The sequence below is a fragment of the Branchiostoma lanceolatum genome, chromosome 16 (genome assembly GCF_035083965.1).
Source record: "Branchiostoma lanceolatum isolate klBraLanc5 chromosome 16, klBraLanc5.hap2, whole genome shotgun sequence".
In the NCBI taxonomy this organism is placed as follows: Eukaryota; Metazoa; Chordata; class Leptocardii; order Amphioxiformes; family Branchiostomatidae; genus Branchiostoma; species Branchiostoma lanceolatum.
In genome coordinates, this window is record NC_089737.1 from 1,556,894 (window position 1) to 1,577,227 (window position 20,334).

Genomic DNA, 20,334 nt, shown 5'->3' on the forward strand with positions numbered 1-20,334 from the left:
GCACTGAAGTTTGTGTAACAGTAAGCTATGGTTTACCCGGTCGAAAGCTTTCGCGAAATCCAATATTAGGATATCTGTCTGCTTTCCCCCCTCTAGGTTGGACGTCAGTTCCTCTACAAGCTCTAATAGTTGGCTCTCGCAGGATCTCCCTCGTCGGAAACCATGTTGATTGTCGTTGAGAATTTTGTGTGACTCAAAGTGCTGCATCATAGAGCTGACAACTATATGTTCCAAGATTTTACAACTGATACACGTAAGCGAAACCAGCCTATAGTTGGCGGGATTGTACTGTTACCCTTCTTGAAAATTGGAGTAACATACGCGGTCCTCCACTCGACCTCCAGTCATCTGGGACAACACCAGATGCCAGTGATGACTGGAAGATGACCGTCAGCGCGGGTGCCAGCTCCACCGCGAGTTCCCGTACTACAGTAATCTGGGACTTATGCCGTCTGGACCCGGTGCCTTATGCGGGTTGAGCTTCTTCAGTAACTCTGTGACTCCCTCTCGTGTGATGTTAATGGGATTCATTTCAGGTATGGCTTCGGTGGACATGCCTGTCTTGTTCACAAAGTCCTCACGTGTGTAACTCAAACTCCAAATGAACTAACTGTAGAGGCAATAGTAGAGGCTAAACGATGATGCATTTCGAAGCTTCAGGCACTGGGACAAAATGAAATACATTACGGATACTAGCTAGAGCGGAGATCGGGACCCCACAAGGCGATGGCACCTTCTTCCCGAAGATGGTATGCAGGTACTATCACTCCCAGAGGTCATCTGCCCCCCTCCCCACAAGAAAAGGAAACCAAAACCAACAACATTACTTACTGTCTAACTTGTGATTTCAATGGTCCTCTACTTGCCAGCATGCTCACTTGTCCTAGCCGGAGTATTGCCGGTCTCAGCATGGTGAGAAAAATGTGGTTTTGAGGCCAGAAAATAAGCTCTTTTTGGCTCCGCGCTGGTCGTAACAAGATGGCGACTCGACAACCACAATGACAGACTGTACCATCTACCCGGAAGAAAAAAAAACCCAGCAGAATTATAACTTTCCTCGAATAATTAGTATCCAATTAAGAAATTACACGTACTTTTTCATCTAAAATAGATAATATCTAATAACTCATACAATCAGATGGTTGTACTAAGATATTGAATCATTTTTGAAAATATGACATAGTTATTAATATAAGTACCCATGAAATATGGCATAGTCTGATAGCCTTTACCCCCAATTTCTCTACTATGTTCATCAAGCACTCTCTGATTGGTCGGAAGGTGGTCATTACACCAATCAGGAGGCAGTTGACAAATCTCCGTGGGACGCTATATAATCACCAATGTAAATAGCAACCAGGTCTTCCTAGCAGCGGGTAAACAAAGTTGTAGCTGTACTCCCTACATGTGTATCTTAGTTTTGGTAGTTACGCCTTGATTTCCAGCCAGGTCGGCACGCCGGATGGGACACCGGCTACTTTTCTAAACGTTTTCGTCTCAAGCAGTGTCTTAGTGTAGGGTAATTTTCCCCTCGGACCCGGAAAGGTGTGAAGGAACCAGAAGTGGTCAAAAAATTTCCTGGGAAATCTCCAAGACGAGAGGGATAGCAGCTGATCGGAGAAGAAAGGCGAAGTAACGAAGAACGCAAGATCCAGCGAGGAATGTTGGACTTCCCGTTGTTTAGTTGACTATTTCTACCAGTTCTGCAAGACGTCCAGTCTTCAAATCGACGTGGACTAGGACAAGGAGTTTGGTTATAAGCACAACACTTGAGAAGGGACGTGGGAACTTAAGGCGACTACTCCAAGACATTTTTTTCAAGGACTTTAACGTTACCCCTTCAGGATGACGGCGGCACCAGTGCTTGCAGGTCGGGGGTTTCCAACAATGTTCGGAGAAATCCGTGATCAGAATGTGACATTTTGTGTGGACACTTCAGGCAGCATGTACAATAACCTGAGCGTTGTGAAGGACCATCTGACTGAAGCTCTGCTGAAGGTAGCATACACAGCTCCGGACAAGATGTTCAACATCATCGAGTTTTCTACTGAGGTAAGTTAGCAGAATTCCTACACACTTACTTACTAATTCTGGCCTCAATGGATCATTAAAACACGCATCTACATTGAAGGGGACACTTTTTGATTAGTGAATATAACGTTACATGTAAATACAGAAGAATTGAACCAATGGCAGAATAGTGAAATATGTAAATAGCATAACATCACCCGTTATAGATATGCACAAGAAATAAACTAGAATGTTTTGGGCAATATAACTCAAACTTACAAATACCATTTGCGAGAACAATGCAATGTGGTTATGTAAGATTTAAAAAAGGAAAACTAAAAAAAAATACATGTTTGCACTTTGCAGGTAATTGAATGTATGGTAAATGTTCCCCTGCCAACCTGAAAACACTGGAACAATGTTTATTTAGAGCAAAGTTTAATAGTGGTGTACTCAGTGAATGTGGGCACGGGCAGGGTGTGGTTAGGTGTGTGTTGTGATCATTTACGCAGGTTGAATCGTTCAGAAAACTCTCAAAACCAAACAGCATGTAAGCAGATACGTATGAAAGAGAGAGAGAGAGAGAGAGAGAGAACAACAGGCCATTGCAAATAACTTACCAGCTAATGTCATTTTACTGAGCAGGGATACAGTCACTTGCCATATTTGGTGAAAGTGCCCCTAAGGGATCTTCTTCTTTATTATTAGACAACATTCCATACGCTTGGGATAACAAAAGAACAACACGCTGTCAGCCATAATGTTATGTATTAACTCCCATAGCAGAGGCGGCAGCACAAAATTTTGTATGGGGCCGGGGGCGAGATAATTCAGATGAAATATTCACTATGACAAGCGCCGAAGGCGCTAGTGCGACAATACTAGGGGGGCCGGGGGTATAATCCCCACGGAAAAAATTTGAAATCTAGACCCCCTGAAATGATATTTCCTGCATTCTGAGGGGCAAATTTTGGTGGAAGAGTAAGCTAAGTTTAATGACATCTCTATTTGTAAAAAGAAATACAGAAGGGTTTCAGTTTGATTGTTTGGTACGACGCCCTCTCGACATATAACTTTTCCGCCAGAAATTTTTGACCCATTGAAGCGCTGTTACCTAAATTTTGAGGGGAAAATTTTGCATAAAGTAAGGTAAGTTTATCTCTATATGTGAAAAAATACAGACGGGTTTCAGCTTGAGTTTTGGGGTGCGACGCCCTCGAGCCCTCCCGACATATTTTTTGCTGGCGGCAACATTCTCCTTCGGGAAAATATTGAAATCTTGACCCCCTGAAACGCTTTTTCCTGAATTTTGAGGGGCAAATTTTGCTGATAGATTGGACAAATACAGAAGGGTTTCAGCTTGAGCTTTGGGGGGCGACGCCGTCCGGACGTATACGCCGGAGGCGCAACAATCCTAGGGCGGTCCGGGACTTTGCTAACATCAGAGAAAATTTTGAAATCTTGACCCGCTGAAACGCTATTTCCTGCATTTTGAGAGGCAAATTGTGCCGGTAGAGTAAACTAAGTTAAGAAAATCTCTATTAGTGAAAAGATACACAAGGGGTTCAGTTTGATTACGCCCCTCCAACATATTTTTTGTGGGGGGGCAGCCAAAACATGTATTGTAAGCAAATACGTCCTCCCACCAGAGTTGCAAACTGCAACTGTTACTGTAACAATACTGTTTCTAAGAGACAGTTTGTTGTAGCTCCATGGATCTCAATGTGCCTGTCAGAGTTCATACTTATCTATTGTAAAAAATATCAGAGGCCATTGTCTGACATTGAATGGCTGTGTCATTGGCAACAATGCATGTCACATTGTGTGTGCGTTCTGTGTTCAGTTACACACATCATCATATTTGGATGCAGTCTCTCAGGCCACATTTGGTATTCAGATAAAGCTATGAATATTTCAAAGTGTAGTTAAAACATACAATACACAATAACAAGACGGCAATGATACATGAAAGGGAATAAATAATAGCAGTTAAACATTCAACACGTCTATCATTACAATATTTGCAATTTAGTGCTGTACTGTTTGTCATAAATTCCCAAGATACCATAATCTTTTTTAGAAATTTGAGTTGAAATCAGGGAGGCAAGTACAGAATAGTTCTTCTTTACATGCTTGAAAGTGGTGTTTTGAAATTTGAATATTTTATGCTAAGGACCTAATAATGGTGATTGTTGCTTCCCCAGGTTGACCAGTGGGCTGACCGTATGGTGAAATGTACGCCACACACAGTCACCAGAGCAGCGGGCTGGATTCGTGCTCTGACCCCAAAGACAGGAACAAACACCTTAGACGCCTTGCTAACTGCTCTTGGTGACCCAGAGTGCACGGCCGTGTACTTAGTCACTGACGGCCTGCCTGACCAGGCGCCCCACGACATTCTCCAGCACGTGGCGTACTCTTCCCGCGGTCGACCCATTCACTGCATCTTCCTGACCCACACCTTCGCTGATGCAGCTGCACACGACTTCCTACAGGACGTCGCCGTCCAAACCCGCGGGTCCTTCCACATCATCACCCTCACCGTGGAGGGAAACGTTCATAGGGTCACACCTGTCTATCGTGCGGACCATTCAGGGAAGCGCCCACTTGGCGGCCCTCTGTATCCACCACTTAAGTCATCCAGCGTGATGACAAGACTCGACCATAACCCCTTCTTGGAAGGGACAGACCCAACGCCAATTGTAACGTACACGCCATGGGAACCAGTCGTATCATACGCACCGCTAGAGACAGTTGTGACTGTACCAAGTGTGGCAACAGGGACGTACACGCGCCCGCTGAAACTCAGGAACACCATAACGGGGAAGATCGTGGACACGACAAGTCTGGAGTTCTCTCCATCGGCGAGTCTCATCATGCGAGGGACAAGAGTGTTGGCAAGACGAGATGAAGATGGCTACTACTACATGGGCACTGTGGCAAATCAACTTCCTGTAAGTTGGCCGAATTACACTCAGTCTGGTATTTAGTCCATTTTTGGTTTGTCCACTTGAAAGCTATACAATTGCAATGATGTAATTAATGTACGGCTAACATTTTTATTACTTCGATCTACAGGATGCAAAGGGTCGTTTCATGATCGAGTTTGACAAGGTACCGACCTTGAAAAGTCGTATGCAGGAAACAGGTATCTATGACATGATTGCTCACGTGGACGCCTTCCGACATAAAATCGTCCCCGGTGACAAGGTGCTAGCACCATGGGAAGTAACTGGACAGAGATTTGGGCCTGGCTCAGTGCTAGAAGGGGTGGAGAGAAGATTTGAAGACAGTAAGTGGTTTAGTTACATGTAGTCTTTGATGATAATTCTCATGAATTAAGCTACTACTACGTATTGATAATTTATCATTACAGCCATATATTCCTCACACTAACACAAGGTTATAAGTCAATTTCTTAAACAATGTCCTTTTTTTGAAAACGTGCTAGACACTGTTTTGCTGGATGCAATTTTTAATAGATAAGACACATGAACATGGAACATTAGGCCCACTTCTATCCTACTCAAGAGAATTTTCTTTTTTGCAATTAACCTCCAAGTCTGGACATGCCTATAAGATTAGCGACCGTAAACTGGTACTGCACTGACATTTGTAAACTGATGACCTTGCATTATAACCGTCTTTTGGCATAACACACCAGGTTTGAGAGTAACTCTCGAAATCTTAAATCTCTTTCTCTTTGTCAGATATTGATGATGATGAAGATTTGGTGGTGACTTTCTGGAACGGTAAAACGGAGTCTGTCCCCAGACACAAGGCCATCTGGATACCCCTCATGCTGTATGAGAGAGTCATATTTGAGCTGCAGATGCCGGTGGCGGCCCGAGAGAAGTTTCTGGAAGCTAACCCAGGCTGGCCCTACGAGTCTCCGCCCGGGTATCCATCCACGTACATCGTAGGTGATCCCGTGGAGTTCACTCCACCAAAGCCTGCACGAATCAAGTCTCCTCATCTAGTCAGCAGTACAAGACAAAGCTACATGCCAACACACTACCCAACGTACCCATACCCCTGGTGAGTCAGCTGCTGGAATATCATAATACATTTTAAAAGCAGAAGTTTGTCATATATTCTAAGATCTACTTCTGAGGCCATACAAATTTAAATTGTTCCTTCTCGGTTGAAAGATAATGCTGAACTGCAGAATTAACAAAACAGAGTCTCAGGGGAGAGTACCTTGTACCTTTTTATACACAGTACAGTATCTAGGAATTAATATGCAGCCAGATTCAAGTTTTCCTCCCTGACCCGTTTTCATCTTGACCACTTCCTGAAGTTTTGCTATGAAATGTTCGAGAACCAAGAAAATAAATTGGTGTGGCCTAATCGTAAGAGGGCGCATGCCTGTTTTCCTTTCCAAAAGAAAACATGATATTTTCCCAGCATGTCTTCCTAAGTGAACATAGATTAGTAAGTGTTTGGAAACTTTTAACTAAAAGGTTTAACTATAGATCTTGGCTTCCGCAGGTATTGGTACCCAGTTGTCCCCTCCGCCCTGGAGACGAAGGATGATGGGAAAATTCCTGGAGCCAATGTAACAAAAGACCAGCTGAACAGAAAAGTGTTGCAGCAGCTGAGGGAGAACAAACTTCTCTTGGATGACACCCGCGAGGAGATGAAAGATCTCAGAAGGTCCATCAAGAAATCCAAATCTATCGACAGTGGCCTGAGTTCACTAAGTGACTATGAGGACTGGTATGAGTACGAGGACTTCACTCCCAGAGACAAGTCCACGAACACTGACTGGAGCCTCTACAAGGAGACCCAGGGGACTCAGAAGGATGAACGTCCTCCTTGGAGATACTGGTCAAGAACACCAAGGTCTCCTGTATCAAAGGCACCCCATCCTCCAACCTCAAAGCCAACAAAAAGATATCCAGCATTCCGTGACACCACGGTTGACACTCCGATGGAGCTCCTCCGAGGGCCAAATGACGAACAAGTTGTGGAACCTCCTGTTGTTCCACGTGGAAGTTACGGACAGACAAATTCTCGCCGACTCACGCCGGCGAGACCGTACACTGCACCAGGGGGTGGAAACGAGAGAAGAGTGACCGTGGTCACGGGACCTAATGACTATGACTATTCTGTATTCAACACAGTCAACCATTCCCAACCACCAGCACAGCCGCCACAGGGACCCCCCAACAAGAGCTCTGCCTTCCAGAACGTGGACCACACCTTTCGACGGAGCATCAACATGAGGGAAGCCATGATGCACCCACAGCCACCACCTGCGTCTCCGTACCTGGCACAAAGACAAGGTTGGCCAACATCACATTCATGACAATTGTTACAACAATGTTCCCTTAGTTGCTACTGGTACTGCCAAGACTGCTCTCCATAACAAACACTTAGCAGTTAGACAGTCTGTTCTGTTACCAAACAGCTGTCTCTTGTGCAGTTACTAGGCAGACCCACATGTGCATGCACATCTCATGTACATTATTCTTTAAGAAAGAAAGTAGCTTGTATGTATGTATGATAAGTACTGACTCTTCTGAAAGACATTCTCTTCTGATGTGTTGACTGGGCTGTGATACAGGGCTGTCTTCAAGACCCGTCCCAAGACAGAAAATTGCTTGTTGAGATGGACGAAACGGTCCCCCTCGCCCGTGAAACTTTTTGACATGAATTCGAAGTTGATGCAAAATGTATTTTCATTCAGCTTGAAATGACTGCTTTAGCAAAGAAACTTTAAGTTAACAACATGGACTCCCAAACAATGAGTGGGAAGGAAAAAAAGTTAAAGCTGGAGATAGCCTTAGTGTGATAGTACATCATACTGAAGTGGCTGTGATAAAAATACATGTAAATCCATCCTAACCTTCTACCTACCAGTATTCTGGATTTCTCAATGCATCCAAATTTATATTGGTTCCAGCAGAATGTAAAGGCTTCCACAAAAAACTTTGATGTTCTACTCATTGTCTAAATGTAACGTTGGGTAACCTAAATTCGCGGGGTACTTAAATTCGGGATTTTTCGAAAACGGGGTATTTAGGGATATGTGCTAGATGCAACATAAGTAATACCGCTAGAAATGCAAACCTGCCAGACTTACGTATTCAGAACACTGTCTGAAAAGCTTCGATAAGCATGGATTATAAGGCGACGAGGTCAAAAACTCTCCGTCCCTTATTGGAACAGTCTGAGGACTTCGTGGGAGAATTAAACAACATGGTTGTCGGCTGGTTTATAAGAAAAATGTCACATCCGCTTCCTGCTCAACACAATTATTTACAAGACAACTTATTACAATCTCTTTTGCTAACCTGCAACTGGATTCTAAGTGTGATCAATCATCAAAACTCCTCTCTGTTGCTACAACCTACGGCACGTGTATTTTCCCGCCGCCATATTGTTAACCAGAATCCTGTTGTCAAGCAGACGACAAAGGTTTGTGAGGAACACTTTTTTGTCTAAATGCTGCGTGTGATAGTGGACTGAGGAAGATATTTTCCTCAAAGTTTGCTCCTAACACAACAAGGAACACATGGACATAGTAGTATTACCATTGCTACGGCATCCAGCTAACTTTCCATGAATAATGTAACGTTACACGTTGCCCGATGAGACGATGGGCCGACTTTGAGTGAAGTTCTACCGACTCAACACACGGGTTGTACCCGAACTGGCCTGATGTGTACGGTACGGCCGTTTTTTCGTGTATTTTTTTTACTTGGACACGTCTATATCCATAGTACTCTCCTCAAGCCAAGGATGGAACGAATAGCTGCTGTATAAAATGTGATTAGCGGTAAGATATTCAAGACGAATCTTCTCTCCCGAATTAATGTGCCCCCCTGTCCGACAGCACCGTCATTGTGCGTGCGGCGGACGGTAGTTTCAAGTTGAAATATTATGGTGTCAGCACGACTAGAGACAAAATCTACCATATATATGATTAGTGCAAAGATAGTACATGATACTGACAGAATTATAGAAAAAAAGGATGGTTTATTGTTCTGCTAGATTGATTTCAGTCAACCATTATCGGAAAAATCCCGAATTTATGTTACCCAACGTTACAGTTACTACTAACCAGTTCACAGCTAGCTTGTAAATTCTGCAAACTTTGAGGTCCTCCTCAATACAGCCCGTTTGTAAATGTAACATTGGTTGACATAAAATCGCGGAGTGATATAAACTCGCCATTTTTAATAACGGTGTATATATAATTAGAGATATGTGCTAGATGCAACGTCAGTTATAACACCAGCAATGCAAAGCTGACAGACGAACGTATTCAGAACACTGTCTGAAAAGCTTTGATAACCATGCATTTGAGAAGTTGGCGACGTCAAAAACTCTCCGTCCCTTATTGACACAGTTTGAGGGCTTCGTGGGAGAATCCATGATGGTGTGGATCGACTTTGAGTGATGTCGGACTCAACAAACGGGTTGTTACCGAAGGCCTAATGTGTGCGCTATGGCTGTTTTGTCTTGTGTTATTTTTGTTGTTGCTTCGAGACGTTTTATGACCTTAGAACTCTCTTCAAGCCAATCTAGGAACAATAGCTGCTGTATAAAAGCTAACTAGCGGCAAGATATTAGTGACGAATCTTCTCTCCCGAAAAAATGTTAGCACCTGTCCGAGAGCACTATCATTCTGCGTGCGGCGGACGGTAGTTTGAAATTACAATATTATGGTATCAGCACGACTAGAGACAAAATATAACATTAATGCAAAGGTAATCCATGATATTGACAGAATGACAGAAAAAAGGACGGTCTATTGTTCTGCCAGATTGGTTTCAAGTAACTTGTATAAAAAAATCCCGGTTTTACATGAACTAACTTTACAATGAACAGTGCATGTTAATCATCATCATCATATCGGGCAGCTTACCCATACTGTTAATAATTAATGTTAATAAGTTACATTAACCATTCTCGAAAACAGGACTCTGGGACACAAATGTGATATAATAAACTTACATGTATGTCATGTCCGTATACTAGAACTGTGATTCAGGTGAATTTCTTTTTCGATGGTTTTGTGACAACATGTACAATCTACCACACAAGAAATATCTTCATCTGGACTGGTGTGTTAGTCCAGAATTGAGATGTCCGTGTCCGTGCATGGATTTTTTTTTCTTTTTAGATATTGAATATCAAAAATATATATTGATATTATATTAATCTATCAATATCATATTTATGAATATCATTTTTTCATTTTTTCATTAATAAATAAAGAAATATTTTATATTTGTTATTTTTAAATATTCATTTAATATATACAAGGCCTTTGTCTTATGAACAGGACTTCATAGATTCCAAACCCAGCATTCGAATTTTTCTGTTCATTGTAATGGAAAATACCGTGCAGCGGCTCCTATGCGCGGTAAGATTATTCTTGCAAAACACTCGCCACTAAACTTCTATCCCCGATGTAAACAGAGGCTCTTGATGTTGTTTGCAAAACAGCGATCCTTTGTTACAGTAGCAAATGCTCCATTGTTCAGTATCGACTTCATTCAGACAACACGGACGTTGAAAGTGGCGCCGCTCGGCACAAAACTATGGGAATTTTCATGAATTTTAGCAAAATTACCCAGGAAAATAAGGAAGAAATGTTGTAAATGCGGAAATCAGAATAATACGGATGAGGTAGCTGTTGATTTGTTTGACATTTGGTAGTCATTTTAGATAGAACCTTAGCTGTTATGAACTTCTATTTCACTTAATTACCATAGTGCTGATGATTCAATGGTGCTTTTTCAAATTTTATGTTTTATTGCGTGCCATGTACATAATTACATTGATAGCTTTTATAATGAGCCTATTGTACATTTTACAAATAAGTACAAGTTGTAGGCCAAGACCAGCTTTTTCAAAAGCACTTAAGTTAAGTGACGTAACTTCAAAATTGCTTTCCCCAATCTGCCTTTCTCTATTAAAACAGTACTCATTTCCCAAAATGACAATTTTTCTTATAGACTGAACAGCCCTTGAGTGACTTCCTCTGGCAGATTTTACTTCAAGTAAAGGGAAAAGACAATTCACACTCAGAAACGTAGCCGAAACGCCAGCTTTTTTTAAAAGCTCTTTTTTCTCTTTGGTGTGTTTCTGGCTAGCTACTAGTATATGACTTCAGGTGAAATTGGTACGTAAGACATTTGGCTGATGGAGGAAGTGGCACAACATTTAATTGTTCGATTTAGAAAACAGCCAAACCCTAAATGTCCTGTGTTGTGTCACGAACCAGGTTCAGAGTGTACCTGTGTTGTGATGTGGCAACTACATCATGTACCTATTTGAATAAATGAAGTGCAAGACATTGTATTTCTTGTGTGGTAGCTACAGTTGTAATTGACTATTCTACATTTCAAAGACCAGGCAATGGCAGAGAGAAATAGACCTTCAAGTCCTGTGTCATTCTTGTGTTAAAAAGTCAGGGCCAGGATTCAGCAAATTAACATGTTCTAAAGGATCCGCTAGGGGTCGACTTTCTGGGGAGAATTTTCGACATTGAACATAATAAGAACAAAATTTCTATCTACATCTAACATGTATCTGCAAATCCCAGTTAAGAGAAAGTCAAGTTACAAAACAGTTTCTTTCCCTATTTGCGTGTTCCTCAGGTATTTCCGTAATCTCTTTTTCAGATTCAAGGTTTACACTTAATTACATTTCTTTATTACCTACTTACATTTAACACCGTGTATTTCACATCACATTAACAAAACCTGTGTTTTTTCTCTCCCTGCACCCTTCTTCCTTTGTAGATGAGTCTTCTGCACTTTCCAGCAAATCGGTTGTTGAACCAGGTTCGGAGGACATGCAGCTTGTTCCCATAGAAAACTTCAAAGATTCTGAATCTGAGCAAAATAACATGCAGATAATGTCATTTACGGATGGCTCAGAGAACAAAACTGTTAGGTTTACAACAATCAAAGGCAGCCCAGATCATGAAAGGCGCTTAATGTTGCAAACAAAATCTGAACAGTCAGTACAGTGTAGGAAGGGATCAAAGAGCAAAGCCAGGCATGTTTTAGAATCATTTGAAAACTCCAATGGCACAAATATAAGGTCTTTGAAGGAGAGGGAAAATTTCAGCGTCAAGAGTATTGAACTTTTGCATGTTTATGGAAACTCATTGGAAAATGAAGTGAAAAGTATTCTAAGTGGTAAAAAGGTATCGAAAAGTAAAGATGTGAGGATGTCAGATGTGCTGGAGACTGCCCATGGAAGGGTGGCATGTGACGTAGATTTGAAAGAAAAATCAACGAGTAAAGATACAGAATTTCGTTGGGAGTCTAAAAACTTGGAAAACCATAGTATGCAAGGCCTGCGTGTGGCAAGTGATTCCAACAGAAAAAGTGCTACTGCACATGTAGTTTCTGAAGATGAATTTGGCAGAACAACCCGAAATTACAAAACTAGCGAGAAGTATGACAAAGAGAGAATTAATCCTGTCTACCATGTATCTGAATGTCCACAAATGGTAAAAGCAAAAGAGGTTCAACAGACCAGGATGTCCAAAGCGAAAACTGCAAATTTGTCAGAAACCACAGAAACAGAATTTGGAACATGTCTACAAGAACTGCACATGTCAGAAAAATCCAGCAAGCTGCAAAGTACACAGTCCACTTTGGCAAGAGACGTTAGTCAGCTACAGGTGAAAAGCAGTTCTGGTCCATCCCATAATACTCCGCCATCATCATGGGACAAAGAGGAGATGTCCCTGACTCAGTCATGGCTCCTCGCTGGGTGGAAACCAAACTACAACTCCTACGGAGTCGTGACCCACAAGTGTACGATATCTTCTGTTTCCTGATGTAGCCATCCCCATTTTGTAGACATGGCATGCCTTACTTCTATGAAACTATACATGCGGCTTTGCATGGCAGTCAAACATATATGCTTGACTTTTCTCTGCCACCCGGTGGCTGCTATATAATATAGTTTAGGTAAATATAGAATACAACACAGGGTATTCCGTATCACCCGAGCTCCAGTCCGTTGGAGGGCTGGGACCGAGGGTGATGCGGAATACACCGTGTTGTATTTTATTTATGTCATACCAACCCGAAAAAACACACATTTCAATGCAAAATGCACCTGAAGTTGAGAGAGTTTTATGGCCTTGAACAAAGAAGTCGTAACAACATTGATTCCAATCTCCGAATCCAGCATTCGAATTTTCGATGGCGGCGCAACCGGCGCACTAGAAATGCATTCTAAATATTCTATGGAAGCCCGTGTGATACAACCGAGAACCCCATGTGATACCAAAAATTATTAACCGGTCCGGAACACCCGTATCGAACATTTTCGTGGCCCAGGTATGACATAAAAGGAAATATCAGCATGGATATGAAAATTTATGATTTAATCTTTATTCAGTAACTGGGAGTTTCTTTTCTACAACACAGCTGCAAGATAAACATACAGCCTGCACCTAGTGCCTGAAATAGTTATCAAATATTTATCACTTAGTAAAAACAGGAAGGCCTATAATGCATGTTCGCAATCCTAATATTGCTACGTATAGTAGTCCTGACATAATGTCCAGGACTGTTGCATTTATATGGTGAGTTTGATTCGGGGTTGAATACAAAGCCTCACAAATGGCACATTTTTAATGCTTTCTTTGGAAATATAATAATTATCATCTTATCACCTAAAAGTCACACTTTCCATCATCTTAATTTCTGTAATGTTAGTTGCGTATTGAAAATTTGGGCCTGTTGAGCCTGTCAGCATGAAAAAGATACTAACTTGCAAAATGACAAAATATTTAAAAAAATGTACACAATCATATTATACTTACCCCTCAAACTGAACTCACCACCAGTGTGATCTGTATACTAACAAGAGGAGATTTTCTTACAGGCACTAAACTAACTCCTAGTAGAGTGGGAACTACAGATCTGACCATGGTACCTGCACAGACAGCGGTACAGGATTCTGTTCCCAGTTCAGAGGTGGTACCAGAGCACATACCTAAACCTCCACCACCAAAACAAAGGGCTGGTCTTCCGAATAATAGCAAAGGCAAGGCCTGTTGGGCTTATACATGTACAATGTACCTTGTATGCTTTATCATGTAAATCATTCTTGTTGATTGTTTTGCATGTATGTGTACATGTGATTCTAAATGTCATCATCACTCAAATTCCTTGCATTTTGTCTCATTAATTTAATCTTTTCATCACACTTCCAGGATCAAAAGCTTCCATGTATCCCTGTCCTCATGATGAAATCTGCATGTCTGTTATTCTAAACATGATTCCATACATTCAGAGACTAATGTAACCATAATATATTTAAAAGTCAATCCCTTGTTAAAACAGAAATTTCCAGTTCCTAATCCTGTTGCCCCAAAACTTTGTTATATGCAGTGCTAAATCAAACAAGTAGTGTTTTATAGCAAGTAAAGAAAAGGTGGTTATTCATCTTTTTCTTTCAATACAGGAGGGGTCAGCCTGCTGAAAAGAACGTTTTTACAGCATGGCACAGATAGGATCTAGCAATTCCGGGAAAAGTCGCAAATTTAGATCTAGATGGCTTCTTTTGAGGATTATCAACGAACCATTCAGCCTTACAACTAAGATGTTTCAGAAATATGCAGTAAATTCTCTTTCCACAATTTATTGCAGGCATGCCTGATCTAGAGCTATCAACCTAGTTTGTATTATCGTAACATTTCTCGAAGGTCAAAGGTCACCGGATCTTTCAATCCACCCGGAAGTGACACAGTCTGGCCGTGGCCGCGGGCACTTTTCTGAAGGACATATCTCAACAATCTTTCATCCCCTGCGTAAACTTTTTACATTGTCACAGCCTCCGTATTACAAACTACAAGTGTGAGAATTTTGAAGGTCCAGAGATATCCCATTTTCACACTGTGCGTAAAAGTGCACCGTCCGTCTCGTGCGTCAAACTAGTATGCGACCTGCGACAGGACACGGCATACTTAATACACAGACTGGAGCTCACTCTGCACATGTTCGCAGTGAAAACTTTGCCGCATGGGTACGTAACTTGGTATATCGCTAGCTAGGTTGCGTGTGGTGATGCACGTTGTCTATTTTACAATGTAACAGTGACTATACGATCATAGCAAGTAGGAAATCTTCGTACCCCGTATCTGCCTGAAGTATTGCAGTCAAGCGTAGCGGGTTATAACATGGTCGCTATGGCAGGACAGTGGCCCTTGCCATTAATTATAGGGGTGCAATTACGATATTGTATTGACAATTAAAGTAGTTACAGTGTAAAAGAGACATTGTGCATCACCACGCCGAACCAGGCAAACGATATGCCAAGTTACACACCAGTACGACGACGGGATCCTGAGTTATAGCTGCAAACGCGCAAACAAAAGCACTTCCAATACTCCCAGAAGGAGGTATTCCTCCTTCCCGGAGTAACTACTGTCAGATTTGGAAATGTTAACATAATTATGGACAGTTAGGCAACAATGCCATTTACTGTGTATTCCATTGCCATGCCCCCTGCCAAACCAGTCAAGTGGTTGTGGCCATGGAAAAAAAGCCTTCTGGAAAGCTAGCTATGAGCTAGTTCCCCATTAGGATATGTCCTGAGAATTTGAGAAGAAGGGATATAGATATTACCAAATATAGTAACAGGTACATTTTTACTAAACAAAAAAAGGCAATTCTCTGACCAATTTTCTCAACGATTGAAAACATTGTTGAACAAGTGCTATAACTGCAATTTGATTTTTGTCAACAGGATACCCTCTTCACGAGACAATGGGACGCAACCAAAACATCCTGGGTCAGGAGGAGGCAGAGAACACCCTGTCGGACTTCCGTCGCCGCAGGGAGATGCTGCGCAGACAGTCTGAGCACAGGCAGAAAAGTGAGGAAGAGGAGAAGGCAGCTGCCATCCAGGCTGCTAAAAGGTAATAGTATAGGCTCACATGTTTTACCAATCAAAAGTACAGTAATACATTATGTTCACCTTCACGAAAGGGAAATATTTTGCTCTTTTCGTTCTTCTTCTACTTCGCCAAAATAAGGTCAATGACCTGGACCAGATGGCTGTCACCATGGTTACAGTTAAAGTAGCAGACACCCTGTGGTGTTTGATTACAAAATGTAGCAAGTGGCAGGACAGAGCTGTTCATTATTTGTATCTCTCTGCACAAGAGTGGTAAAATTGAAAATCTGCTTTCTGGCCAAGAAACTATAATAATAATAATTGCTATGAGTAATCACTGTTTTTGTTTACATCCGGGGTATTTGGCTGACTGGTAGGCAAAAGGATGCTAGCAGATCATGTTACTGATTAACATTTAGATAAGCAGATCATTTACTAATTAATATTCAAATTAATCTTTTGCCTACTACTGCGTCACTCTGACATCACTGCGATCACACTATGTCACTCTGTTCTGATTATAGAAGCTCTGAGGAAATAGAAACAATTTCTTTTCTTCCATAGACAACAGGCCCTACAGTTCATTAAACAGGACATTGATCGCCATGAGTCCAATGAGAAGAAAGTCCACAACGCTATTGAAGCAAAGCGGTGCGTAACCAACTCCATCCAGCAGTACGAGAAGAACAGGGAAGACGGACACTTCCAACGAGATCAGGAGCGCGTGGCGGCGCTTCAGCAGAGGCAAGTGAGACACGAGGTACTTCAGCAGCAAAGGATGCAGGAGAAAGACGACACCGTTAGGAGAAGAAGAGTAAGCACAAATTTACAGGCATCCCTTTGGTACTTTTACTACAATTATGTAACTTAGACCTACACATTCAAGTTCTCTTGATTGAAAAGGTGTCGATGTGGACTTTCTGAGAACATAAAAGTAGTAATGTCACAGATACAAACTCTTAGTTTTTGCTTACACATCAAGTTAAAATTGAGAGTTTTGTCAATGTGCATGGTTGCTTAGCCTGACGAATCGCGCTCCTAGTGGCCAGCCGGCCTGTAAACCGCCATCCCCCTCTTGGGCTGGGGGTCAGTAACCTCCGGCCGAGAGCTTGTGTAAATACAGGCTACATGGTTGCTATGTATGTCAGACATTTCATCAGTTTTATCTAGAGCCTCCTTCACAAACTTCTACTGTAGGAGCGCCAGCATTCATTTTTGATTCATTATTTTCAACATTGGTCATGTTGTGTGTAATGCTGAGAGATACAAGATGTAGTTTCCATGCATAAATGATCGCCCCAGCATTAGAGAACCTGGCCCATGCTGCAAATCGTTAATCAGCGCTCCCCCCCCCCCACCAAAATAAATGCCCGTGCTCCTAGAAGTTTGCAAAGGAGGCTATGTTTTAGGGAGCACACCCCAGTTTATTTGGGGTTTCAATTGGAGGCTGCGCACCCTCCAGTCTAGTTACTGTCTCTTCCAGGGAAGTATTCCGAAGTAAATCAACTGTGTATGGGATGAAAGCCTATCCCTTCCGCTACAGGACCAGCTGAGTTCTGTTTCTTCAACCTCTCTAATTTTGGTAAATCAGGAGACAAAAACATAATTTTCACGTCAAAAATGATGGTCAAATTTTGGCACTTTTGCGTAGGATAAAACTCGTAGAAAAAAATTTCTGGGTAGAAACGACTCATGTTGTCAGAAAGCGAAAAACCTAGCGTACAGTCGAGCCAATTATAAAGAAAATTCTAGTACTTAGATTTCTTTAATCATCCACGGCGCAAGGCATGTCAGCATGACCCACAGAACGCAACAAAGGTCAATCTCGGGCCAAGGGACATTTCACCATCAACGCGGATGGATATCCGGAAGTAAGGCTCAGATCGAAACGCAATTTTCACCCAAAACACACCAATTCATACGCTTTTCAGCCATGCTAGTATCTAATATCAGTTCGAAGCACATTATGAGAAATCTAAACTCAAACCCAGCCCCTCGAAACCCTTTCGTCACTTTTTTGTCGCGCACTTCCGTGGACCCCGGTCGCGGAAGAACTGGGGTGTGCACCATTTACTGTGTTTTGCTCAGCATTGGTTATTATACAATGTACATATAGAATACTCTCTCAACACAGGGTATTCCGTATCACCCGAGGTACCAGCCCGACTGTGGGTAGGATGGCCCGATGGCCGTAGGGCGATCCGACCCGCGGGAGGGCTGGGACCGAGGGTGATGCGGAATACAACGTGTTGTATTTTATTTAAGTCATACACACCCGAGTAAACACACATTTCAATGCCGAATGCACCAAAAGTTGAGGGAGTTTTGTGTCCTCAAACACAAAACTGTAACAACATTGATTCCAACCTCCGAATCTGGTATTCAAATTTTCGGCGGCGACGCAACTGGCGCGCTCGAAATGCATTCTAAATATTCTATTGAAGCCTGTGTGATACAACTCTAGAACCCTATGTGATACGGGATATTATCACACGGTCCGGAACACCCGTATCAGGCCCAGGTATGACATAAATGTACGTACATATATAAATGCCAGAAATCTGATAGTAAATCTGATAGTAACATTTTGACTTATTTGACATGACAGGAAGGACACGAGGCTCGCATCGCCATGCACAACCTGGAGTCTGAAATTAAGTACGACATCGAACAAGGAAAACTTCAGACCAGAGACGTACGGAGAAAAATAGCCGAATCCCAGCGGCGGGAGTTCTTCCACAAAAAGGAGATGGCAGCTCAGGAAAAGAAAAACTTAAAGGCAACATTAGATGAGCAGAAGTTACAAATGTACAGATCCCATGTTTTACCTTGATTATAGTGTATCTAACTATGCAAGAATTGATAGAATCTTTGATATATGCAGCAGAGAAGATATAAAATTTGATTTAACTTTGTATAATTGTAGGGATAACCATATAGTTAATACATAGATGTACAGCAAGCCTAGAAGACTATAGTACGGTATGAGAGCTGCTGGTTAATGGATAGGGTATAATATTGTATTATGTAAAATAGAATGGAAGCTGAAGGCTGCTATGTACTGACAGTGTTAATTTAACATCAGCAGGGTATTATGTATGTCAAAATAGTGCGAATGTACACAGCAAAAATGACATAACCATTAATTGAATTGTAAAAGTTAAAGATTTATTTGTTCAAATTTGTCTATTCTAAAATTGTTCTGCCAACAAAAGTCTTCTTACAGGTTCTGTAATGTGCCTTAAAGATTACTGCACATGTCATTTCTTTCATTCACAAACGGAGAAGATATTTTTGAGAGATTTCCAGACATCAGGTGTTATGACTAAAATAGCATATTTCTATTTCAAAAGTGCAGTCATGACTCTCATGGTGGAAATCATTTGGAATATTCATCTAGAATAAAAATAAGAGGGACGGACAGTAGGGACATTTGCAGCAAATTGCTATGCAATTTTTCAGTTGACTTTCAAATATAGATAATTATGTGCATGCAGTCTCAGGTGCTAAATATGTAACAGCTTATAATATTACAAGTGACATGGACCATATGTCTATATTTTGTGATTGTGGAATATGATTATTTTGTATCAGTTTGAATGGCACAGTGTCACATCATGAGATTATAACAGATGTGTCATATCTGAAGACACCATGTGTTATGTTGAATTTATTGCAGTCATGTCCTGGAACTCTTTAATCCCCTGATTGCAGGACCATTATCATCATCATGGTATTTCATAGTTTCAAAAAAAGACAGCATATTTTCTTTTCTATTTCCATTCTGATTCACCTCATGTGCTACTGTGTAGTACATGTACTACATTTGTACTTGTCTGGTGTAATTTTTTACAACTTTTTATAGCCATATGATATAAGCATGCTATTGCCATTCAAATATTTAGCTATTTCATCAGACTGAAATTTAATTATAGATGTGGAACTTTGGTAACAACTTGCTGTTGTATGTTTGTTTATGGTGTCTTGCCCATGAATACACAAGCAATATGGTGTAACTGGATAGAAGAATGCCTCCTATAGCAGTTTTACTTACAGTAATGTGTGATGTGTGCTGAATCTGAGCTTGACTTAGTATGCCTTGAACATGACCCTCCCACCATGTGACTGCTGGCACAATGTGTTTCCAAACACGTGTGCATGCAGTACGTTATATACTGCACTAATATGAAGGGTAATGTTACAGAACAACAAAATACTGCTGCAAGTTTAGACCCCATACCAGAGGCTAGACGAAGTGAAACCATGGTGCATCAGATAGGTGCTTGATATACAAATGCAGTGTACATATGGAAGTTAGCAGTGACATAAACAAGCCTGGTCCTTGCCATGTAATGTTAGTTTCTGGTAATTCACTGATGATGAGACACACAGATCTGACATTAACATACAGCTAGGTGTACTTACAACTCATAACTC

At 41.5% G+C, this 20,334-nt stretch overlaps 2 protein-coding genes across 3 annotated transcripts in view; one reads left to right on the top strand and one right to left on the bottom strand.

Moving 5' to 3' along the window:
• LOC136421330 (A-kinase-interacting protein 1-like) overlaps positions 1-20,334 on the bottom strand; it is a 66,683-nt gene that overhangs the window by 29,829 nt on the left and 16,520 nt on the right. The window lies entirely within an intron of this gene.
• Positions 1,338-19,852, top strand: LOC136421319 (uncharacterized). Of its 2 annotated transcripts, XM_066408539.1 has the most exons (10): positions 1,338-2,052; positions 4,215-4,964; positions 5,089-5,302; positions 5,721-6,048; positions 6,502-7,298; positions 11,772-12,800; positions 13,882-14,043; positions 15,748-15,919; positions 16,462-16,711; positions 18,506-19,852. In XM_066408539.1, the coding sequence occupies exons 1-10, from the start codon at positions 1,846-1,848 to the stop codon at positions 18,728-18,730; spliced, it is 4,134 nt and encodes a 1,377-aa protein (XP_066264636.1). In that variant the 5' UTR covers positions 1,338-1,845; the 3' UTR covers positions 18,731-19,852. The 2 variants fall into 2 exon arrangements, with proteins under 2 accessions (XP_066264636.1, XP_066264638.1); XM_066408541.1 differs by lacking the exons at positions 11,772-12,800; positions 13,882-14,043 and having other exon boundaries at positions 1,344-2,052.

Excerpts from the sequence above, each read along its gene's own strand:
- LOC136421319 (XM_066408539.1), top strand. The coding sequence starts at position 1,846 with ATGACGGCGGCACCAGTGCTTGCAGGTCGGGGGTTTCCAACAATGTTC. Across the intron at positions 4,965-5,088 it reads CTGTGGCAAATCAACTTCCT|GATGCAAAGGGTCGTTTCAT; the intron begins GTAAGTTGGCCG and ends TTCGATCTACAG. Across the intron at positions 12,801-13,881 it reads CGGAGTCGTGACCCACAAGT|GCACTAAACTAACTCCTAGT; the intron begins GTACGATATCTT and ends ATTTTCTTACAG.